Below are 23,459 nucleotides of genomic sequence, written 5' to 3' on the forward strand. Positions count from 1 at the left end.
TCAAACGGCAACGGCGGAAGCTGAGGCGGCTCATCCGGTATTGGAGACTTGGGTGGCTGCTGCCCTTCGGACTGCTTCAACCTACTTTGCGTCGCAAGGTCATGTCGCTGCCGGGTAAGTGGTAGCCGGATAAGGATAGGCTGAATTTGGCGTCGTAGCCATTTCCTGTACCGCTTGGCTGCGGAATGGTACTCACGATCCAGCATCTGGACTACGCTGTCGGCGGTCTCGCAGATCTCGCGAATGCTCTCGAGAAGCTGTTGGACTGCTGTGAGCTGCTGATTTACCGCCCAGATTGGGCTATCTGGCTTGCGACGATGAAGCTGAAGGAATTCTTGGTATAATGTGTCATTATAATGATTGGCAAGGTGTCTCAGTAGCCGTGCATCATTGCCGGTCGGTACGTGCAGCGTTCTAGCGATCGTTAATTCTGGGCCTAGTTATTGTATAATGTCGAATACCCGCTTGGACTCACTCGAGCTCCGCTTCCCAGACTTTGAGCACATCAGCAAGTCCTTCCCCTTTAATGTTCTCCAGGGACGGTAGCTGCTTTGCCGCTTGCAGTGCAGGCCTTGCTTTGCTGTCGAAGTGCCTACGGAATAATTCGCAGCCTTGCAGAAGACATGCTGCGTACCATTTCAGACGCTGGACAACGCTAGCGTGTGCGATGCCAGACTTGGTCACAACGTGGATCTCTTGCCAACAGCGGAGATGATCAGCACCATACGACGCAGCGTGTTGTAGGCATTCCGCTCAATGCCACTTTGCGCTAGATGCTCGTCTAGGAAGCGCATGACCAGCAATTTCTGTCCTGGTGACGGCGGAAGCGAAGGCGAAGACGGTACTGACATCCTGATATAGCTTGCCTTGATGATAAGGGGAAAGGCAGCAAGACGGATGCAATGCAGTCGGTGGAGTCGGACGACAAGGTCTGCGAAGCGAAGGATGCGTTGCAAGCAGAAGACTTCAAAGGTGCGTCTTCGTACAGGAGTATCCATTGTCCTTGGTCAAGTCTCGGTCAATCCCGCTTGCGTGTAGTGACGGTGAGCACGAGGTGCGGCGATGCCGAGAGCCTGCTGCCCTGTGACTGCTTCGGTTAAGCGGCTAGACAAGCGGTATTGCGAGTAGAGAAGGTAGCGTAAAAGGAAATGGCAAGGGAGCTTTACTGTACTGTTCCGTGTTATACTGCAGAATGCTGCCGTAGAAGAACTGTGTGCGGTATGCTGGCTGCGAGAAAAGGTTTCGTTATTAAGCTTGAGGTGATGGGGGAGGAGTCTGCGCCAACTGCCAGCTAAATGCGGGATTGCCGCTTGAGGAAGGCACGTCTTAGCGGGCTAGCATTAGCAAGTGCCATGTCAAGTGGGCCGTCCTTTGCTTGCGCTTAGAGCGTGTGGAGACTCGAACAAACATGGGGTGTTTACTTTCCTGCGACGCGAGCACGTTGTCCAATGCAGCTAGTCCACGGATGGGCTATGTTGAGCGCTCCTCATTTATTGCGGAACGGTGTCGGTCATCTCTGAGTATTTACCCGCTCACTCAGCCAACACGGCACCCTTCCCACCCTGCCGTCTCTTCAGCATCCCAATACTCATCCTCGGCCTCACCTTCCGCTTATGAACCGCCACCTTGCGCTTTCCGCCCAACAACCACGCGCTCATCGGCCTCCGCACCCCGATATACTTCCCCTCCGGACTGAAAACTTCTACCTCCGGTATTGTTGATCCTCCGCCAGCCTCCAGCTCAAGCGCACCGAGAGCATCAGCAGAAAGCAACGACTCGCTCCGTCTCCGCACCTGGCACACCAATTCCACCCACCCCACGCTCTCGATGAGGATGTCGGCGCCGTAGACGATGAAAGGCAGATTATCCGCTTTTTGCTTGCCTGCCGCACGATCTGTAAGGGGCCCAGCACGTCGTTTGGTGATGTTCCATTCGAGCGCGAAGTTGCCGGCGTTAGCGATCTGGTTCTTAGCGTCATCCTTCGCAATGTTGGTCACCGTGCCGGTATACGTCTCACCTTCCTTGTCTATGCTGTCTGCAGAATACACGCCGGTCTGGATAGCAACCGCCTTATGCGTAGCCGTGACGTGCGGCTCGAAGGCCGCGGGCACAAAGGGATAGGCGAGCATCACCAGGCCTTCCGATAGCTTTGGCGTAATGCGTATGAGTCCACCCAGTAGTAGCGATTGCCCGGGCCGGATAGTGAACTGCTCAGGCACAACCCTGGACTGCATGATAATCTCCTTGCGATGCTTGTCTTGAATGTGGTCTTCCAACGAAGAGCGGTAGACGCCCGGGAGATCGATCAGTTCGCCCTTGCCGTTACCGAAAGGTACTCGGATCGGTGAGGCAGTAGTGCCAGGTAAGGCGCTAACGACAGGCATGACTGGGTATGCCGTCTCCGGTTGCATTGGCGGTAATAGAGAAAAGTCACCGGCATCAATCAAGACTTCCTCATCCGCGTCTTCCTCGTCTAGACTTGTTCGGTTACGGACAAGCTGCGGCTCCAAACATGCCAGAGCGGTTGTGGTTTGATGACCATCCTCCCTGCTCAAATCGCTGGCGTCACCCTCGCCAGGCCCATCACTCGTGATGTTCGCGTCCTCATTCTGCATCCGCGACCTGAGCCTATCCGGATTGAGATCTTGGTTCTGGTTCCGCCCCTTTGGAAAGACAGCTTCGAACAGTGCACTCTTCCCTACGTTCGTCTTCCCAACCATCCAACCAGCGCCACCTTTCGCCCATATATCGTCCTTGACGTTGCGAGTCCACCATCCTCGCTTTGCGGAGACACATCGCACATTACCCAGTCTGATGCGTCGACCGCTTCGACCAAGCGCATCACGTAGCACCTCCTGCAGGTAAGGCATCAAACTGTCAACCTGCTCTTTGTTCGGAGCCAGCAAATCGGATCGAGTAATGATGAAGCTTACTTCTGCAACGCGGTCATGCAAGTAGCGGATACTTTTCGATCTACGATTCTGTGTTCGCAGACGAGGTAGGTCGAGTGCGTGCTGCAGGTTCGGGATCAAGCTCATCGGGAAGTCTGCGGCGTCTAGGACGTGGTAGATATGGTTGTGCTTGTGCGGACTCTCCTCGATGATGGCCTGAATGCTTTGCATAGACGGATGAACAACCGAATTCCCTTTCGAGTGGTACATGAGCTCATGGCAGCGATCGCAGATAGACACTGCACGAGGCGGAGGTGAGGGTGGTACTGAAGGGTCATTGATGCCTTCGATTCCGCCTAGCGCGGAGTTGCTTACAAGCGCTCTTTGATAGATCTCATCTTCTGAAGCGGGTTTCTGCTTCTTGACAGGATTTCTCCCCCGTCGCACATTATAGTACCCTGGGCTAGCCTCGTCGACTGTCTGACTGTGCGCTCCGCATCCGGGGCACACCGTAGGGAGACGCTTGGCTCGATCAGCCGAGTGCAATGCATAGGATGCTGGCACCTCGAGAATTGAGCCATCTCGCGCGGTTGGAGCAATATGTTGTCGGCTTGAGTGTGCGCAAGAGAACTGTCGTCGATCATGGTCAAGCCATCTTCGAAGTTGGTGGCGAGACGGGATCGCGAATCCTTCACTCCATGCGCGCCCTGCATTTGTGCATACTGCTCGACAGTGCGGGCCTGCTGCTACCGACTCAACAAGAAGTCGCTTGAACATATGATTTTGCTGTGGATGGTTGCATGCATCGACAACGGTGTCGAAGACTTTTGAAACATGTCTGCTCGTTTGGCGCTATGCTGAGATCGTGCTAGCGCGGAGGAGATCTACAGGGCCATTTGCGGCTCTGCGAGAGATTGCTCATCCCTGCATCTGCGCCGTCGCACTCAATCTATTCGCAGTGCACGCGATACGACGTCGGCTCGTAAATTGCAACAACATCTATCCCGCCAAATCCATTCCAAGTCTGCGGTGAACCTGACCGGCAACCACACATAACCGCTATCGATGTCTCGCGCAATGGATGGATAGTCCGGATCGCTGAGATTAAGTCGATCGTCTGCGCGAGAACCAACCATACCCCTCGGCCACTCTCCTGGCCCTCGGCGGGCACATCACACCATGCCTGGCATGCAGTTTCCATACCCGCGCAAGAGCTCCATACCCAACTCGCCATATATCTCATCGCGATCAACCTCATACCGAACAAGACGGCGACTCCGAAATCTCGCCCCTTACGTAGTCGGCTTGATCGCCTTCGTCTGGCTGCTGATTTACCTCTTCTCCGGACCTTCAAACCCAGACGCATACCGGCGTCCACCAGCAGGCATACCCGAAGTTGTCATCGTTACGACGTTAGAACCGCACCTCAGCCCAAGATACCGGGACAACATCATCGAGAACCGGCGCGACTATGCCGCGCGACATGGCTACACTACCTTCTTTCCCAACACGACAGACTACGACCTCATGCCCAACAGCCCTTCCTCCTGGTCTACGATCCCTGCCCTCCGCCACGCCATGACTAAGTGGCCTCAGACGCCGTGGCTGTGGTACCTCACCTCCGAAGCCTTGATCATGAACTCACGCAAGGATATCTACACCAGCATCGTCGAGCCGCGCAAACTCGAATCCCTCATGATCACGGACCAGCCCGTCGTACCACCGGACAGTGTCATCAAGACTTTCAGCCACTTACGCGGAGAGCGGGTGGATTTTGTGCTGACGCAGGACAAGGAAGGGCTGGCGGGGGGCAGTATGTTGATCCGGACCGGAGAGTGGGCCAAGTACTTTTTGGATGCTTGGTTTGATCCGATGTACCGGAGTTATAACTTCCAGAAGGCGGAGAATCATGCGCTGGAGCATATTGTGCAGTGGCATGGGACCATTTTGGCGAAGCTGGCGTTGGTGCCACAGAGGGTGATGAATAGCTACACGAGGGAGGTTGGAGGTGGCGACTCGAGTGGTGAGCCATTGCATATGTGTAGTCGTGATGACGTTCGCTAACGTGTCTGTGTGCATAGGTCTGTACCAAGAAGGCGACTTCGTGGCCAACTTTCATGGTTGCGCGAACAACGGCAATCGCAACTGTGAGGAGGAGATGGGTCCGTTGATGTCCAGATGGCGTGAGCTGAGGGATCAGGAAAGGCGGTAGCCTTCGCGGCTGTCATGGTGGCGTTGCAACTGCGAAGGGATTGTGCCTCGGAGGCTATGCAAGGTGTCTGGCGTTTGAAGAGCTGCGAGACGCTCAGTACAAGCAGGCAATTGCTGTAGAACTAGCCATATCTGCCATATATCGTATTGAATGTATACTGCTTGGTGCTAGCGCACGTGTCACGAGTCCTTGTCACGTGAGTGCGCGTAAAGTGGTTCACGTCTTCCAATTGGTCAAAGCGCTGGGTGTCTGGATTCGTACCTTTGCCGCTCTACCAACTACACTTATTACACAGCTCCCTAGAGGAATATTGCAAATCTCGACCCGTGATAGAGATAACAAACGTGTGCGATTGTACCCGCACCATCATGTCGAGTAGAAGGGCAGGCAACACAATCCGCGGGCCACGAAGCGCCTTGACAGACTTTCTCGCTGTACGCTGCAGGCTCGCCACAAGACTTAAGAACGATGGTACTGAAACGTGACAGGCCAACAACATCTCGGCACAGCAAATCCGCGACGATTACCAGCGTAGGAGGACGCAACCAGAAGCGGGCGATGCCGGAGAAGGCTCGTCGGCGCAGACACCAGTTCAGGATGAAGACGAGGCTCTAGCAGCAGCCGCACAGGCGGAGGAGGACGAAAAGAAGTCGAAGAAGCGCAAGCGCACCGAAAAGGAAGCGATCGACAAGATTAAGAAGGCCAAAGCCACGAAGAAGGGCAAGAAGGCGAAGAAGGATGATCCGGACGACGAGTCGGAGTACGAGGACGACTTCTACAAGAAAGCTCGCCCGGCACCGGGACAGTTCGAACACTGCGAGATCTGCAGCAAGCGCTTCACCGTCACTCCCTATAGTAAGGAAGGGCCGGATGGCGGGCTGCTATGTACCCCTTGCGGCAAAGAGCTGGCGAAGGACATTAAGAAGGAGCAGAAGGCGACTAGCAGCAAGCCGGTAGGGAAGAAGAGGCGCAAGCTCGAGAGTGACAGACTTGATGGTGTCGCGCGATGCGGTGCGAAGTCGCTCGTGCAGCTTTGCATTGAGAAGGTTGCAGCGCACCACGACAGCATAGAAGAGCTGGGAGACCTGCCGCAGCCTCTTGTTGAGCGCCTCAGCCAGCTGTTCTCGAAAAAGCGTGTGATGAAAAGCAAGACTTTGCCGCTCTTCCTGCGCCCGGACCTGGAGTCGGTAGTGGTGCACGATGCGGCTTACCTCGAAGAGGACGACTACCGGCAGATGTTTGCTGTCGTGCCGAAGATGCAGAAGCTCGTGCTCAGTAATGCCTGCCAGCTAAAGGACGACGCTATTGACTACATGCTTGAGCGATGTCGGAATCTCAAGCACCTCTCACTGTACAGTGCGAACCTTGTCTCGGAAGGCATGTGGCACAGACTCTTCCGCGAAGTGGGTACCAAGCTACAAGTGCTCAAGCTGAAGTGGCTGGATGCTGCCTTTGAAGACGCTGTCATGGAGGATGTGGTGAAGTACTGCCCGAACCTGGAGCGACTGAAGCTGAAGCTCTGTCGCCGGCTAGGACAGGACGCTGTCGACTGCGTAGCCAAACTACCAGAGCTCAAGCATCTTTCACTGCAGATCAGCCGCGAAGTGTCCAATGACACCTTGGTGAACCTCATCGAGCTGCGCGGAAGCGGTCTGCAAACCCTGTCCCTTGAGAAATTCCTCGACGTAGACGACGCCGTCCTCCAAACCATCCACGACAACTGCAACCGCCTCACGAAGCTCCGTCTCTCGGAAAACGACACAATCACCGACGCCGGTTTTGCCGCTCTGTTTACTGACTGGCGAAACCCACCGCTCACCTTCGCTGACTTCAACTCCACCCGCGACGTCGACAACAACAACCCCACCGGTCCCGAAGAAGCGCCCATCGGCCTCGCCTCCAACGGTTTCCGCGCACTAATGGCCCACTCGGGTGCCGCGCTCAGACACCTCGACGTCGCCTCCTGCCGCTTCATCGAGCTCTCCGCCTTCATCGACGTCTTCAATGGCGCTGAAACTTATCCTTCGTTGGAGTACATCAATATCAGTTTCTGCAACAAAGTCGATACGAGTGTCGTTGCCGGCATCTTCAAAAGTTGTCCGGCGCTCAAGAAGTTGGTGGCGTTTGGATGCTTTGATGTGAGGGACGTTGTAGTCCCGAGGAGTATTGCGTTGATCGGTGTTCCGACGGCGCAAGATGCGATTGAGCAGTTTGGGGTGGGGATCGGGGTCGAGGAGGCTATCGGGCGGATGGTTGAGGTGGGTGCTTGAGGTTGATCTCCCAGTGTTTCCGGCGAGCCTCGGCGGTATGCGGCTGGCTGATGATGATGGACTGCTCGTGCGTAGTACCGAGTAAAGACGGGCAGATGGCTGGTTTTCGTACTGTCCGTGAGCGGACGAATGATACGGTACTCATGACGTTCAAGCATGTTGCTCAGCAGCCATCGCCCTCAACTCACTCATCGCAGCGTCCTCCTTTCCTACGGGTACGAAAAGATGATCATGATAGTACCCACTAACCGGGTTGACGCCCATGCCCAAGCTTGCCAGCCGGGTAGCAACCGCGGCAATGAAACCTACAGCATCGAGACTTGAATGCACATTTAGAGTGATTTTGCGGCAGCGGAAGGTGTCATTGGAGATCAGACCGATGGATTCGGCGTCTTCTTGAGTCATGATCACGGTCCAGCCTTCATCTTCCCGGAAGAGCATCTCGGCTCGTCGAAGTGACTGGAGGAGGGTGTCGCCGTTGTTGGAAGGGAGGGTGAGGAAGACGTAGGTGGGAGGGGATAAAGATGCGTTCATTGAGGAGATTAGCTTGTTCAGCGACATTTCGCCTGGAGCAGGGTTCGCCATGGTTGGCCACTGGGTCTTGGTCTAAGGCTCTACCTTATGATTCATCCCTACGAAGGATTTGTTGCTGATATGGACGCCTTAACGGGTCGTCCCATCGACTTATCCTTGAGCCACGGTCCGAGCACGACTCCGAGCTCATCCATCCAGGTAACACTCGTTTGCCGGATACCACCATGCTTTCTATCCAAGCTCTGACGGCGATGTAGCCTTTCATTCCATACCGTCACCTCACGCTTCTCAGGCCGAAGCACGATGATCACAATGCCGGCTTCTCTGCCTTCCAAGGCACACTGCACTTACCGCGGTAATCTTTCGGGAGTGCTGGCGTGACCCTAAACCCCACCTTCGAGATACCCCTCCTGTCTCCCTCGGCGCGCATGCAACGCGACCTTAATCGCGAAGTCGTGCGGAGGATCGCTTGATGTAGACGGCAAAGCACACCTGAGCTGTAGGTACATGTAGAGTAGGAGGGCTACCCTTTTCTCTTCTATCGCTCCTGCCTCTTTCACCCTCTCTCATTCGCTTCACAACTTGTTCTTCTCACAAGTAGTCACTACCACCACCGATTCGCTTTCAGCTCAAGACGTGGGAAAAGGGGAATTGGAACAGACAAGATGGGTTCCGTAGGAGAAGGAGAGCTCCCGAAAAAGTACAAGGCCGTCGTCTATGATGAACCCGGCAAGGTGTCCACCAAGGTGGTCGAGCTTGACATGCCGGAGCCTGGACCTGGCGAAGTCTTGATCAACCTGTCAGTCTCCAGCATCTTCTTCCTCCTCCCCCACCAAACCTCATATTCTTCATAACTAACGCTACTATGAAGCACACATTCCGGGGTCTGCCATTCAGATCTCGGAGTCATGACCAACCGCTGGGCCGGCCTCCCGCACCCCACCAGTCCCGGCCAGGTCGGCGGCCATGAAGGCGTCGGCAAGATCGTCAAGATGGGTCCTGGCACTGAGAGCTCGGCGGTCAAGGTAGGAGACCGAGTCGGCATCAAATGGATCTCGGCCATCTGCGGCTCCTGCCCGGCGTGTCTGTCCGGCCACGATGGGGTTTGCTTCAACCAGAAGGTCAGCGGCTACTACACCCCTGGCACGTTCCAGCAGTATGTCCTCGGGCCTGCGAGCTACGTGACTCCCATCCCGGAGTCGCTGGCTTCGGATATGGCGGCGCCGATGTTGTGTAAGTTGGCCTTCGTGCAACGAAGGCAGGAGGCGTGGAGCTGACATGCTGCTCAACAGGTGCCGGCGTGACGGTCTACTCCGCCCTACGCAAGAGCAACGCACAGTCCGGTGACTGGGTCGTACTCATGGGTGCCGGTGGCGGTCTTGGTACGTTGCCCTTGATGCCAGAAACATCCTACACCTGCTGACCAGTATATGTGTAGGTCACCTGGCCACCCAAATCGCCTCTCGCGGCATGGGCATGCGCGTCATCGGCATCGACGCCGGCAGCAAGAAGGACATCGCCATGGACTGCGGCGCGGAGCACTTCATCGACCACACCCAAGGCAACGCGGAAGAAGAAGTCAAACGCATCACCGGCGGACTCGGCGCACAAGCCGTTCTGGTCCTTACAGCTGCTAACGCCGCCTACGGCATGGCCATGACTCTACTCAAGTTCGGCGGGACGCTCGTCTGTGTCGGTTTGCCTGAGGGCGAGCTGAAACCCATCGCCACGGCTTACCCGCAGATGTTGGTTGCGAAAGCGCAGAAGATTGTTGGTGTGGCTGTTGGGGACAGGAGGGAGGCGATCGAGACGTTGCAGTTGGCTGAGAGAGGGGTGGTGAAGACGCATTTCCGCACGGCGAAGATGGAGGATCTGACGAAGATCTTTGAGGAGATGGATGAGGGAAAGTTGAAGGGACGGGTGGTGTTGGATTTGAGCTAAGGGTTACACTTCGACTTGCTGATGCTGATGGCCGGCTATCTCGGCGTTGCCGGCGTGATGGACCCACTCGTTCTCTAGCGTGCTAGAATGCAGTCCGCTGATGCCAGCCACAGAGTGTTTCCTGCCTCGAGCAACGCACGTCTGAGGCCGTCTAAGCGCCTGGTGTATGAACAACACTTCGTTGCTTTCAGTCTCCTACGATCGGTCGCCGAACTGGGCGTCGTAGTTGGTGAGCACGTATCGGTACCGTACCTTGTTCTCAGATACGCCGGTAACAGCCTTGGCGCAGCCCTCTTCGCTGATCGGAATTTCTTCGATCCAGCTCCTGTAGAACCGTCAGTGGACATTCTCCTCAGTGCTGACTCTACACGCGGTTACTCACTTGATGTTCTGCTTGCTCGCCAAGTCAAGCATAGCAAGCATCTCCGGGCGGTTGCCGATATGCGAAGCACCCAGGTAGCAGCCGTTCGGCGCAAAGTCTTGCGCCATCAAGGTTGGGATGGGCTCGTCACCGAGGCCGACAGTGTGGAAGCGGCCCATGACCTTGAGCGTGCTAAAGTACTTCTTCATATCGAAGTGGTGCATGGCGTCGGCGGTGTTAAGGATGAAGTCGAAGGTGAAGGCGTACGGCTTCTCCCAGCCCTCCTCGTTGGTGGTGACGAAGTGCTTCGCGCCCATCTTCAGCGCGTCGTCCTTCTTGTTGGGCGAGTGGGAGAGGACGTAGACCTCGGCGCCGAGGGCGACGGCGAACATGACGGCGAAGTGGCCTAAGCCGCCGAGTCCGACGATGGCGACTTTCTTGCCGGGACCGGCACCTAGGCGGACGAGAGGGCTATAGACGGTGAGACCGGCGCACCTACTCGATCGTCAGTGAATTTTGCTTTCCACGTCGTAGTGGAGAGATGCTCACATCATGGGCGCGGCGATGGAGCTCTCAATGGCGTCCGGGATCTTGAAGGTGAAGTACTCGTGTGCGCGAATGTGGGAAGCATAGCCGCCCTGAGCGATCGTGCCATCCTTGTACGGAGCGCCGTACGTATCCACCGCATTCGGGCAGTAGTTCTCCTGGTCCGCTTTGCAGTTCGCGCAGGTCAAATCTGCCTGGATCTGTGCACCGACACCGACGCGGTCGCCGACCTTGACGGTCTTGACGTCCTTGCCAACCTTGACTGCCTTGCCGATGACCTCGTGACCCACGCACAGCGGCATGGGAGCGTCGCCCCAGCCGCCATTGATGGTGTGGACATCGGACCCGCAGACACCGCAGCACTCAATGGCGATGTCGATATCGCGGTCCTCGAATGGCTTGAGCTTGAACTCTTGCTTCTTGAAGTTCTTCCAGTCCCTGAATGCCGTGTGAAGTCAGTACATGCTCGTGTTTAGCGTCCATCAATGTTGCAGCTTCGCTTACTTCTGGCTCTGGACCATGAAACCCTCTGCTGTCTCTGGGTAAGGCATCTCTGCTGTTATCTGATTGTTTTTGGATGGGTGGGTGGATAAGAGAAGTGTTTGTTAGGATTGTGTGCTGTTGAGGACGAGGAGTGATTGTTGGGTTTCAAATGCCAGTCACTCCGTACACGGAAAAACTTCCCACGCAGGCACGAAAGGCTCCTGTACGTCACCACACCGTCGAGATCGCTGATGCAGCACTTCGCCGCAGAAAGCCAGACGTTCCGTGTTCCTTCGCTTTAGCTTGAGCTAATCTGCCAGTTCAAGCCTACAAGCGGCGGCAGAATTGCCAAACCTTTTCTTACCGGTCATATCCGTGCAGCGCTACGTCTCGCCGCGGTCGATGACAAGACTTGTAGCCAATAGACACCCGAGTCCCGTCGCTCTCAGGTCCGTCGCGCGTGCCATGACGATACCACATGCGATGGGTGCATGTTGTACGTGGGCACCCGAATGCAGTCGACCTCAACCCCGCCACCCCACCATCCATGGCCCAAGCGTTAGTGACGTCTCTCAGTCTGTTTTCCATCGCATGGGCGTGAAGACGACGATAAGCCAGAACTCGACACGCTGCTCATCATTGAGGGCGTTTTGACAGTACGCCATCGCCAACTTTACAAAGTGCTCCACACTGTTATTGTGGCTATCTCAGTGCCGGCACCCTCGTGGCTCGTCGTTGTCGCGCATTCAGCACAACAACGGTCGCAGGAGCGTGGTTACTACACCACTGCGCCGGCCAACATCCCCCGGTGTATGTTGCTATTTGTGGGAGCCGAGAGTAGGACTGGCCATCAAACCTCTGGCTTTCCCATATTGGGTCGCCGTGATGGTCGCTCGGAGAATCTTCCGTTCAGCAGGGCAGCTCTGCTTTCCCCGCTCAATAGATGCCAATGGGAGGGGCTGCGGCGGTTTGCCAGACTTCCACTCGCTTACCTGTAAACAGATATCCGGCCAAGGGGTATCAAACGGCGCCGCCAGTAGGAGCAATGTAAGTGATATCGAGCAATCTACCTTCCTTCCTTTCACATCTTTCCTACCTCGTAAGCTTTTCAGTATGTCAGCGTCATCTACAATCCCGCCTCAAGGGTCAACTCAAGATGCATCGCAGCCGCATGAAGTAGAGAATAAACCAGCGCCAGCCGGTAATGGCACCATGAAGGCAGTGCGCTTCCATGGCAAGGAGGACCTGCGGGTAGAAGACATCCCGGAACCGAAGTGCGGTAAGGGACAGATTAAGGTGAAGCCTGCTTGGTGTGGCATCTGCGGTAGTGAGCGCCTCCAGACACCTCTCGCAATCTGAATCCGTGAGACAAACAAGCTGAGGTTGCATCAGGTGATTTGCACGAATACCTAGGTGGACCGTCAATATGTCCAACCGATCCTCATCCGATCACCGGAGAATTAGGTAGCTTTGGACAACCTGTCGAGCTAGCGAAGGTACTGACGATCAGAAGTCCCGGTGACCTTCGGCCACGAGTTCTCTGGAGTAATCGAGGAAGTCGGCGATGGAGTCTCAAGCAAGTTCAAGAAGGGCGATCGAGTGTGCGTGCAACCCATCATCTACGACGGCGACTGTGGCGCTTGCCAGGACGGGTTGATCAACTGCTGCTACCAAAACGGCTTCGTGGGTTTGAGCGGTTAGTCGGGCGGCCGCCAGGTGAATCGGGGATATGGTTGCGGTCTTGCTGACGTCTTCTCAGGCTGGGGTGGCGGCTTGAGTGAGCACATTGTGGTTCCTGAGTATGCGGTGTTCCACATACCAGATAACGTTGGCCTTGATGTCGCAGGTTTGCAGGTCCTTGTGACGGGATCAATGAGTCCAAAGCTGATGCCGGAGCAGCCCTGGTCGAGCCACTCGCAGTAGCCTGGCATGCCGTGAATGCCTCTCCCTTCAAACCAACAGATTCCGTCCTGGTGCTCGGTGGCGGTCCGATCGGCCTCTCAGTCATCCAAGCTCTCCGAGCCCGCAACTGCAAGCAAATCATCGTCTCCGAGGTCTCCTCAATGCGAAAGCAGTACGCCAAAGACTTCGGCGCCCATGTTGTGCTCGACCCAACGAAAGATGACATCGTGGCAAGATGCCGTGAGCTCGCGGACGGCCAAGGCGTACACGTAACCTTCGATGCCGCCGGCGTGCAGTCTGGCCTTGACCAGGCGATCCTGGCTCTGCGAGCGAGGGGCACGCATGTCAATATTGCCATATGGGAGAAGAGATGCAACTTCTTCCCGAATGATTTGGTGTTCAGGGAGAAAAGCTATCTCGGTGTAGCGACGTACGTGGCTGGTGATTTCCAAGAAGTGATCAATGCTATCTCCGATGGGAGATTGGACATGTGCAAGAAGATGATCACGAAGAGGGTTGGACTTGATGAGGTTGTGGAAGAGGGATTCAAGGCGCTGGTCAGGGATAAGGACAATCAGGTCAAGATTTTGGTGCGAAGCTCCGGCGAAATCTGATGCGGTTTGACGCAGGTTTGAAGGCATCCCGAGCATGCGAAGTACGGTTGTAGGACGTTTGATGATGGAGACCTCATCTTTGAAGTCAAGGTCCTGACTTTCACCATCAAGGTATCGAACCTTGATCGCGCCTTCCCCTTTCACATTTGGCATCCGCATCGGGGGTTCTACTCATATTTCCAGGTTCCTGGGCACCCCGCGTATATGTTTCCATCCTTGAAGGACACCACGAGTACGGAACGTTGCACAGACATGTACAATTACACATTTCGCATATCTAGACAGGAGCTGGGCTTATCGCACCAAGCCTTTCATGCTCTCAGTATCAACCGACTCTGCGCGTCCGCCGAAGTCTTGCTCGACCACCGTCGTCACTTGTATCTGCCTTCGGTCTTTGCCAGATGGCATGCCCGTCATATCGATGTGCTCGTCTGAACTCGTCCCATCGTATGTGCTCTGGATGACAGTCTTATGCACAGGTGTCTCGCGCCCGCTGAGTCCACGACCAAAGGCGTCGTGGCTCATCTTGCTTCGGCCGTAAGTGCCCAGATGCGATGGCGCTAATGAACGCGTCCTTGATCTTGCCGAGCCGAAGAGGTTCGGGAAGAACCTCGTTACGCAGCCCTTGAGTGTTGGAAGGCAGGAGCAGAGAATGCCGGTGTTGATTTCGACGCTGCTCCAGATTGCGGCGAGGGGGTTGTTCCAGCTGATATCTGTTGTGGCAGAGATTACGTAGAGAGAGTAGAGGCGAAGGATGGAGACAATGCAGGTGCTGCGTAGAAGGGTCAGCTTGTACACCAAATTTCGAACTGCGAGTGGATAACTTACAACCCGCCGAGAGCGAAGATTACCAGTAGTACATGCTTCTGTCGCGGAGGCAGCTCCAGACTCTTCAGCACTGGAAGCGGCAATAACGCAGTAGCAACGTCGGTAACAATGTTCATGCCGGCATTGGCGAACCTATGAGGACGTCAACGGAATAACAACATGCAACTCCTGTAGAATGATACGTACCAGACGGCAAAGCGGTTCAAACAGTGGCCTTCTTGCATAGGGTTCCAGAAGAATGATATAGGTGAGCATGCGAAGACGGCGCTGAAGAACGTCCAACAGCTGTAAATGCCAACGACGGCCATAAGCGTGTAGCAAGCCTGACGGAATCGTTGTTGCGGGAAGATGCGAAGATACTGGAAAAGGATCGAGAACTTCGCGGATGATATGGAAAGGTTGTAAACGATGACCGACACCCTATCGAGGGAAGCGGTCTTTAGCAGTGTTGTTGCTTGGATGAGTGGGACGAGACGTACCAAAAGGGCTTGAGCTGAGCCAGCTGATCGTGCTCAGAAAGATCGTACTGATGCCGTCCCATACCGTGCTTCACCTGCAGAACCATAGTGACCGTAGTTGCGACCGAGAAGAGCTATACACCGTAAGCCAACATTCCAAGCTGAAGAGGATGTATTTACACACCCATGCGATGCCTATGAAGATGTCGTCGACGCCTGCGTTCCTTACGATTCCCAATCGTGTGGCCAGTCGCGATATGACAGCTATGAGACTTATGATGGTTGTCGCAATGGTCACACCCATGACTGCGTCGCCCGACGCATGACCGGATTGAACCATAGCGATGATAGACGTCTGTCGTAGCGGCGCAGGAGAATGAACTTGAAGTACTGATGTCGAAGATCCAATAGGAAGCCGAGCAGAGATGAATGACGGCGTCGAAACAGGCGTTCTTAACAGAAGTCAAACCCGCGTTTCGAAGGCTGCAGGAACCATTCTAGGGGAAAGTAATGCGCCAAACTCTAATATCTGCGTCTGCAAACTCGGCAGATGGATAACAACACAAAGGAAGGCCAAGAGAGTGTGGATCTGGTTGGTCTTCGCTTGCCTCACCTTCCGCTTCAGACGACCCATCACCGCCATGGGGGAGCCATTAGCGTTTGGGACGCGGTTCGTGGTTAGACTGAGACTTCTCCCCTTACGGATACTACACATCCGCGCGGCTCGTTCTTGGATGGATCTAGTCGCTAGAGCCGACTGCAGCCGCGGTAGAGGTGGATCTACATGAACTCAGGGGGCGCCTTGATCGCGCATTGCTGTCTGACGGTGCAGAACGAGTCCAGCTGATAGAAAAGAGCACGGCACGCCTCATGATCCCAGACGGACGGCCTTGGCCCATCGATCATGATGCTCGTCATCCGCAAAGCGGCTCGCTTGTCTTGTCCCAAGATAACTGCGCCCTGTGCGCAAGCGACCAGGAAGCGGGAGCAACGAAAGACATGTTCTGCCGAGATGAGTTGACGGTGCCAAAGCGAGCGAAATAGCCAGAGACAACGACTGCTCATTGGACGGGGAGCAGATCTTCAACCAGACAATGTCTATCGTTAGCGTGGTTGAGTGCAAGGATTGACGTATCCCACGTGGAGACAGGGATTGGACTCGCTCCAGATGCCAGGCACACGGCGCGGCAAAACGGCAACTGTATCCGGCCACCGCACAGTCTCGTGTGCGAATCGCCTTGGTGTGCGCGTACTGCGTTCTATGATACATATCATCAGTAGCCGTTTAATCAGGACTATAGAGTCGTGCAGGCTTGCTGCTCCTGCGATCCACTCACCTGCCATGTGGCAACAACAGTAAGTACTGTTGATGAGCGATAGTATCAACGCATGTTGGGCTGGGATCGACATGGGAGGGAAGATAGTGATGAACGATTAGTACATGTCCCTTTGTCAACAAACGTCAAGTCAGGCAGGCAATATTATACTTGGGGTATTTCGTAGAATAACGATGAACATCGTTTCATTATCCGCCCTGTACGCTGTGATATAAGAGCGCTGCAAATCAGGACCCTCCGCACGTCCTTACATGTAGACAGCGCTGCAACGCCTTCCTCCCAATACAGCATCCACACCCGAAGGCGCCCACGCGCAAACGCCATCCCATCCAGCCACCCCGCCCGCCCGCCCAGTCATGCAGCCTCATCACCTTACCCAAAAACAAAGCAACTTTTCTTGTTTACATATTAGCCAACTCCACATCAATCCTCTCATCCAAGAACGCCCTCTTCTCTCCAACCAATTGACACTGCAGCTTCTGCTCCACCAACACCTTGACCTGCTTCTTCGTCACGCTGTCCATATCCACTTCGGCCAGACACTCGCGAATGGCCTGTATGATGGCCTCGTTAGTCGGCCCTTGTGTCTGGAATCCGGACAGCGTGGTCAGGTTCGCGGTGCTGACGGGTCGACTTTGCGCTCCCATGCCGTAGGGGGAGCGCATGCCGCTTGGTGCGTATTGTTGGGGTGGCGGGGATTGGTAGCCGCCCATGGACATGAGGTGTTGTTGTTGCTGCTGCTGCAGATCCATCATCTGTTGCGGTTGTTGCGGGTGGTCCGTGTACCGGCTCAGGTGGCTGTACGTGCTCTGTCGGTGCTGCGGTGGCGGGCGATACATGCCCATCTGCGATTGCGATTGCGGATGTTGCTGGCCGCCCATCCCCGGAAAGCCGGTCAAGATCGTGCTGGCCGGCTTGACGGAGCTGTAGACACTGTGCATGTCATCCATCTCATATCCCGCTCCAGCCATACCACCCTCATACATCATCTCCTTCTCCTGCGCCGCTAGGCCTCTCCGCCCGGGCAGCCCATTCTGCAGCGCATAGTCGTCCCACCGCTGCAACGGTACACTCCGCGGGTCAAAGCCCACATCATCAGTCGCCACCACCTTCCTATCACCCTTCTCACCTATGACGATCCTCGTGTTACCCCAGCTGAAATCATCCTGCTTCCAGAAGCTGTAGACAGGCAGGACAAAGCTGTAGATAGGGTAGGCCAGGATGTAGATGATCATCCAGCCGATATGCTGCCACTGCCGCTTGATGATGAAGATGACCGCCTGCAAGCCGTACACGCACGCGATCATGATGATCGAGATGAGCGGGAATTGGCCCGTATGCGTGGCTACCCGGACGATCAAGTAGACCAGGTACGCGCAGGTGGCGGGTAAGATGATAGTTCCGAAGAGATCGATGAACACGACAAATCGCATCGAGAAACAACAAAATCCGCAAAGGTCCTTGAGAAAGACCAACTCAGCCAGATTGTGGATAGTCGAGTTAATCCATCTCCGGCGTTGCGAGAGCAAGACGGACCACTCCGCGGGGGCTTCGGTGAGGGCGTAAGCGTCCGGGACGAATTTGTACGACATAGCTGGAAAATGCTTGGTCATGAGCGTGGTGAGGTAACGGTCCTCGCCGAGCGAGAGCAGGTTCTTCTTGTGCAGCGTGTCGATGTTGTTGTCCGCGTACTCGGTGATGACTTTGTCGGAGATGATGAGCGGGCGGCCTTTGTCCACGGTGCGGAGGCGGTACATGCAGAAACTATAATCCAACCACCACGTTAGCACACGTCCATCTGTGTCTTCTCCCTCTCCGCCACCTTCGTCGGTATGGGAAGGGGGTATACGTACCATCCAGGCAAACAAGTCACACTGCCAAACAAACTCTCGAAAGCCTTGGCGAGGTGATGCGAAATGTAGTACTCATAAACCTGAATCATCGTCCACCAACTGCGCTCCTCGTTCTCCAAACTCGTCTCGCCACAGATGCCCGCGATCTTCGCATCATGGCTACACGCCGCCACAAGTCGATTCAACGAATCCTCTTTCACCTTCGTGTCAGCGTCGACCATGAACAGGTACTCGTACAGCTCCGGATCCACTCCGATAATGTTGTTGATCTGGTGGAACATCTCCAGTTCGAGCGGGTTCATGGCGCTGCGGTGGTGCACGCGGTTGAGGAAGGACATGAGCAGGATTTGGCTGTCGCGTTTACCCCTGTTGCCCGGTTTGGACTTTGCTTGTTCGGATTCTTTGCCCACTTTCACGATGACGAGGTAGGGGACGACGTTGCCTTCGTATTCGTAGAGGCCCGAGTACACCTTGCCGTAGTTGAGTTGTTCAGAGCCGACGCCTACACTCTTGAATGGTAGCGCGGGCGGATCGACCTTCGGGTCCACGCCGAGGATATCCAACACGATCTTCGGTGTGGGCCGGTCGTTGCCTCCTCCGACGATCATGCCGTCGCAGATGACGCAGATGAGCTTCCGCTTGTTGTCGTACGCCAACGCCGTCAGCGAGTCGAGGCCCTTCCGTAGCGAATCCTCTCCCTCCGTGTAGGCGGGGACTTGACAGATGACAAACTTATCCTGCTGCGCTGGCCGCCGCTTGCCGCCTAGCTGTAACGCTGCCAAGAACTTGATGAGGATGGTTGAGCAAAGGATGATGGTGAAGGCGAGCAGGATGTAATTGTTCACCTGACACCGGGCCGTTTTGCGGAAATCCACGTCGCCGATGTAGAAGGCGTTGTTGAGGCAGTTGAGGCCATTGTACGCCATGGTGTAATTCAGCGTGCTGAACCACAACTCACTCAGATCCGCGCCCGGGTTGCTCTGCACCAGCGTCGCCACGTCCTCGCCGAAGAAAGCGTACGTGGGATAACCATTCAGCATCTTGAGGGTGTAGAAGTAATCCGTCAGATCGTAGACCTTCTTGTTGATGATGAACCACATGTGACTGTTATCCTGGCCATCGGCATGTATTTTGCTCCGCTGGTACACCAACGGGCCTTTGTACATCGTCTTCATGCGCGGGAGGAAGTACTCGGTGTACCAGTTGATATCATGGAGTTTCGTCGTGGTGTCACCTTGTAACGGCCCACTTACGTGCGTCGCTTGCGGGTAGGTGAGAGTGTTGTTCGACTGCAGCACTACGCTGGTATCGTTCACCAACCCCGGACACGCGATCGTGAGGGGCGGGACGATGTACTCGCTCACGTCCGTTCCGGCAAAGGGCTGCATGAGATCGGTCGTCACTTCGATGCTGGAGTCGGAGTGCTGCAGTTTCCAGAAATGGCTCAGATCGTACACGCCTCCGCGGTAACTGACCCAAAAATCGTTGTCGCCTTGGTGGTACGATACTTCCTGTCGATCCCAGACTTTGTCCCAGTTTGGACATATCAAGTTTCCGAACTCGACGATCCAGAACACGACGGTCGCGTTGATAAGGAAGATGAGAAGGACGAGCAGGACCTTCTCCCGCCAAGCCAGTCTCACATCCGGCCGCTTCATCCCGCCCACGTATTTCAGCACGAAGGACGGGATCCACCAAGTAGCGGCCCAAGTCGCAGCGACCCAGGCTCGTCTTCCCCACGTCGTCCGCTGCACTTCGACGTGCTTGCCGTCGGCGAGATTGCCATCGTCCACGCCGTCGCCATAGTCGACGATATCGTGGTTCACGTCGCCCTTCCGTCCCAAACCGTAATCGCCGCCCGTAGTATGTACACTACGCATCGTCTGCGCTCCCGCGATCGTAGGAGCCAGACTTCTGCCACCCATCCTGCTCGGGGCGAGGGGAGTTTGGGCACGGCCGAGGAGGTTCTCCCGAGACTCTCCGTAATTGGGCGCGAAAAAACCCTCACCTATCCCCGCGGGAGTCTGCACGCCATATCCCGTCTCGAGTCCAGGTGTATCCGCGAAGGGATCCATCTCGATCCCAGCGCTGTGTTGTTGTTGAAGCTGGGGTAGCAAATCAAGCATCCCTTCCGCTTCCCCCCACGCGCCCTCTCGGATCCAAACCCTTTCGCTCCCTACAATGACTTCGCCATTGCTCCACCCGCGCTCCAAGATCCACGCCTCGACGCCTTCGCGCCCGCCTTGACAGCCTAGCCGACTATACCGATCCACAAACTCCTCGATGTCGAAGTCGGCGGTGAAGTCGAGCTGCTTATTCCTGTGGTTCGCCCACTCGGGTAAGCGCCAGGAGCGGATCTGGCTGGATACGCTGGCGGCGTGCCAGGGGAAGGCATTCTGTCGCTGCGATGCGAAGGTGGCAGGAGAGTCGTCAGAAGGGTGTAGGCATAGGTGGAACCAGACGCGGCTGCTTTCCAGTACTTGGGGGAGGCTGAAACGGTTGGTTTTGCCGAGTGTTATGCCGGCGGTGGCGGAGGCTGGGAAGAGGATGGTGCGGACGAAGCTATCCGCTTCAGCCTCGAGCCCAATTTTCTCGAGGACGGCTTGCCGTCTCTCCACCTCGTTTTCGCGCTCCCGCCCAAGAGAGCCGGTCATAATGTCCAGATCCGGCTCAGTGTGGGAGATGGCATCCTTCATCTCTCGTATCACCGACGATCCGGCGGGAACGAATGGCACGCCGTCTTCTCGCATCTCCGCGTTAATCCCCGTGCTGTCGTCGAAGACGGTCTTGAGCGCCACGGCTTTGCCGAGAGTCTGGCTCGGTATTTCAATGACTGTAATGCTTACGCTGTCGCCGTCATCGTCGCTGCTCGGTGGTGTGGCGACGCCCGAATCGCTTTCGCCGCTGCGAGTGGAGCCGATTGCGCGGCCGTTTTGGAGCTCGAAGCGGATGGCTTCGTTGGCGCGGGCGATGACCCAGTCGACAAGGGCTTCATAGAGGCCGGCGATCAGCACCTCGCGCTCTTCCGTTACACACTTCTTGAGGAGGACTTCCGGATCTACGTCTAGCAGGCCGCCAACGTCCTCACATGTTGATTCGAGCTCTTCTTGATCGACTAAGAAGCCGATGGCGTCGCCCAGACGCAGTATAGCCGCAACGACGGAGAGCAGGTACTTCAAGTTCTTGCCCTTGACGCCAATCTGCTTGAGCGACTCGCGAAAGTCTTCTGCGGCTGCGGCATCGTCTGCGGTGGGTAAGAATGAGGGCGGAGTGTACGTCTCGCTCTTGCGCAGCAGTGCGTATTTAGAGGGGTGCTTGAGGCCGAGATACTCGCGCTCCTGCTGCGAAGGAGATGTGAGGAGGTAGTAGAAGACGTCGAAGGCGCGGTAGCCGGGTTCGGCCGGGACGTTGAGCAGACCATTCTTAGTGTCGATGCCGGAGGTGCTGAGACCGAGCGATGCGGCTGTGATGTCGCCGGCGAGGGAGAAGGTGAGGACGGCTGAGAGACTGCTGTAGCGCGGTAGTGAGGGGTTGAAGGGGGTTACTGTGTGTAGAAACGGTCGCAGCGCGTTGAGTGCTGTGTAAAAGGCCCCGGGTACGCTGAGCGGGAGGGCGGAGACGAAGGGTGCCAGCAAAGATGGCGTAGAGTGATGCATTGAGCCAAGCACCACCGCCCCATCTTCTGCCCTCCGTCGTGCGTGCTCCCACGCCCTCCGCGCCAACTCGCCATCCACTGTGCCGCCATACCGTCCATCTGGGCCGGTGGAGGAGCCGGTGACCCATGTGTTGACCACGAGACTCGTACTTGACTCCAGCGGGTGTGCGTGAGAGGCGGTGTATGCGCTGTGGCAGGCGTTGAGGCATGAGGAGGTGGACATTTGCTGGGAGATGTTGTGCTGCATCGTGTTCGTCCTGCTCTGATTGTTCGATACCCCCGAGTAGTGTGACATGCGGTGTGCCATGTTGGAAATGTATTAGGCCCGCGAGGGGCGCGTCAATGGGTGCCGGCCAGTAGTGGTGCGTCTCGTCCAGAGATATACGCTACGCTCTGTATACCGACAAGCCTTCTGTGGCACTCGCTTCGTGCCTGCTATATTTATTGGTTGAAGCGAGTGATGTGAAGTCGTGAACGATTGTGAAGACCTCGCAAGGCTGAAATGTGCGGTACAGGATGTGAGAAGGAGAAGGCTGATGCTGGCGCACGGCAGTGAGAGTGGACTGGACTGTAGCGAGACAAACAACGTCGAAGAAGACGCCGCTCCGTGAATGGTTAGAACGTGGACGCTAAAACGGCAAAGAAAGCTTGCTGAGTGGCGTCTCTAGGGGTGATGGTGCGGAGAGTACGCAACTCGAATGCCCATACATACGCGACTTGGTCACAACAAGACTGCTTTCATTGATTCACACATCATTGTCCGCGTCTACCAAGCGTCTGTACTCATGGAATACAATACAGCACGCTCGGTGCCTGATCGGATCTCGCTTTGCTTTACCCTGGCTCTTCAGTTCGCCACAGTAGATACATTAGCTGTGTACGTACATGTACCCGCCTTACATCGTATTCCGCAATGCAGATCTAGGCGACGGGCTATTTCGAGCTCGCTCTTACAGTAAACTCTACATGTACCTTTGTGGCTTCTCGCCTCACATCATGCACGTAACAACCCACCATTCAATCGTAGCTAGGGAAGCACGGCAAGAAGCTCAACATGTGACCTGCATACGCTTCATGTAGTCAGCTCATCCATTACGCGTCGGCTCACAACAAACAGTAGCTTCACGGTTCTCTCGCTCCACTTTTCCCATGTCATCTCTCCTCAGCGTAACATTTGCTGGCGAGGTTGCTGTCTGTAGTCCTCGTGAACAGCATACAATGCGGCACGCCACTCCCCCCTTCTGGAAGCAGCAGTGTCGTGCTCGAGTCCGTCCCAGGCCGTGAACGGGTTCGTGGAGCGTTTACCCTTCGCCACAGAATTATTATGGGATTGATCGCCGCATGCACCAGCGGGATCCCCAGATATAGGCCGGAAGCTAGAAGGGCGCGCAAACGCTTGTTTGGGACGATGGCGCAGCAGCAAAACAATTCCATCCACCGCGCCATGAGATGTTGTTGATGCTGGGAGACAAGCAACGGAGATGTCTTTTACGATACCGACCATACGGGCCATGTAGGAGAATCGTGTTGGTTCAAGTGGGGATGATGTGTGAGATGTGAAGCGGGCGTATGTA

The 23,459-nt window shown here is 55.7% G+C and overlaps 9 protein-coding genes across 9 annotated transcripts; 3 read left to right on the forward strand and 6 right to left on the reverse strand.

Moving 5' to 3' along the window:
• Nucleotides 1-1,532: 1,532 nt before the first annotated feature.
• Nucleotides 1,533-3,668, reverse strand: BAUCODRAFT_69889 (uncharacterized protein; the record flags this gene model as incomplete). Its single annotated transcript, XM_007678082.1, has 2 exons — nucleotides 1,533-2,478; nucleotides 2,623-3,668. 2 exons carry the CDS (start codon nucleotides 3,666-3,668, stop codon nucleotides 1,533-1,535), a joined length of 1,992 nt encoding a protein of 663 aa, XP_007676272.1.
• Nucleotides 3,669-4,070: 402 nt separating this feature from the next.
• Nucleotides 4,071-7,373, forward strand: BAUCODRAFT_24546 (glycosyltransferase family 34 protein; the record flags this gene model as incomplete). Its single annotated transcript, XM_007677823.1, has 5 exons — nucleotides 4,071-4,914; nucleotides 4,973-5,053; nucleotides 5,275-5,299; nucleotides 5,399-5,537; nucleotides 5,592-7,373. 5 exons carry the CDS (start codon nucleotides 4,071-4,073, stop codon nucleotides 7,371-7,373), a joined length of 2,871 nt encoding a protein of 956 aa, XP_007676013.1.
• A 150-nt stretch (nucleotides 7,374-7,523) lies between these two features.
• Nucleotides 7,524-7,958, reverse strand: BAUCODRAFT_24547 (uncharacterized protein; the record flags this gene model as incomplete). Its single annotated transcript, XM_007677824.1, has 1 exon — nucleotides 7,524-7,958. One exon carries the CDS (start codon nucleotides 7,956-7,958, stop codon nucleotides 7,524-7,526), a length of 435 nt encoding a protein of 144 aa, XP_007676014.1.
• Nucleotides 7,959-8,265: 307 nt separating this feature from the next.
• On the forward strand, nucleotides 8,266-10,007 carry BAUCODRAFT_491924 (uncharacterized protein). Its single transcript, XM_007678524.1, has 4 exons — nucleotides 8,266-8,706; nucleotides 8,779-9,140; nucleotides 9,200-9,289; nucleotides 9,346-10,007. Exons 1-4 carry the CDS (start codon nucleotides 8,573-8,575, stop codon nucleotides 9,846-9,848), a joined length of 1,089 nt encoding a protein of 362 aa, XP_007676714.1. The 5' UTR covers nucleotides 8,266-8,572; the 3' UTR covers nucleotides 9,849-10,007.
• Nucleotides 10,008-10,043: 36 nt separating this feature from the next.
• BAUCODRAFT_70235 (uncharacterized protein) lies at nucleotides 10,044-11,306 on the reverse strand (the record flags this gene model as incomplete). Its single annotated transcript, XM_007678110.1, has 4 exons — nucleotides 10,044-10,173; nucleotides 10,231-10,704; nucleotides 10,759-11,193; nucleotides 11,260-11,306. The coding sequence occupies 4 exons, from the start codon at nucleotides 11,304-11,306 to the stop codon at nucleotides 10,044-10,046; spliced, it is 1,086 nt and encodes a 361-aa protein (XP_007676300.1).
• Nucleotides 11,307-12,355: 1,049 nt separating this feature from the next.
• BAUCODRAFT_90175 (uncharacterized protein) lies at nucleotides 12,356-13,857 on the forward strand. Its single transcript, XM_007678156.1, has 5 exons — nucleotides 12,356-12,565; nucleotides 12,631-12,702; nucleotides 12,749-12,934; nucleotides 12,998-13,084; nucleotides 13,138-13,857. Exons 1-5 carry the CDS (start codon nucleotides 12,451-12,453, stop codon nucleotides 13,752-13,754), a joined length of 1,077 nt encoding a protein of 358 aa, XP_007676346.1. The 5' UTR covers nucleotides 12,356-12,450; the 3' UTR covers nucleotides 13,755-13,857.
• A 488-nt stretch (nucleotides 13,858-14,345) lies between these two features.
• BAUCODRAFT_41690 (uncharacterized protein) lies at nucleotides 14,346-15,356 on the reverse strand (the record flags this gene model as incomplete). Its single annotated transcript, XM_007678010.1, has 5 exons — nucleotides 14,346-14,526; nucleotides 14,583-14,714; nucleotides 14,769-15,002; nucleotides 15,062-15,174; nucleotides 15,225-15,356. Coding segments are annotated over 5 exons (792 nt in total), but the record flags the coding sequence as incomplete, so codon positions are not given.
• Nucleotides 15,357-16,778: 1,422 nt separating this feature from the next.
• On the reverse strand, nucleotides 16,779-22,192 carry BAUCODRAFT_70429 (glycosyltransferase family 2 protein; the record flags this gene model as incomplete). Its single annotated transcript, XM_007678124.1, has 2 exons — nucleotides 16,779-18,141; nucleotides 18,231-22,192. The coding sequence occupies 2 exons, from the start codon at nucleotides 22,190-22,192 to the stop codon at nucleotides 16,779-16,781; spliced, it is 5,325 nt and encodes a 1,774-aa protein (XP_007676314.1).
• A 527-nt stretch (nucleotides 22,193-22,719) lies between these two features.
• Nucleotides 22,720-23,409, reverse strand: BAUCODRAFT_34258 (uncharacterized protein). Its single transcript, XM_007678005.1, has one exon. It carries the CDS (start codon nucleotides 23,396-23,398, stop codon nucleotides 23,048-23,050), a length of 351 nt encoding a protein of 116 aa, XP_007676195.1. The 5' UTR covers nucleotides 23,399-23,409; the 3' UTR covers nucleotides 22,720-23,047.
• Nucleotides 23,410-23,459: the final 50 nt, after the last annotated feature.

This window comes from Baudoinia panamericana (genome assembly GCF_000338955.1).
Source record: "Baudoinia panamericana UAMH 10762 unplaced genomic scaffold BAUCOscaffold_6, whole genome shotgun sequence".
Classification (NCBI taxonomy): domain Eukaryota; kingdom Fungi; phylum Ascomycota; class Dothideomycetes; order Mycosphaerellales; family Teratosphaeriaceae; genus Baudoinia; species Baudoinia panamericana.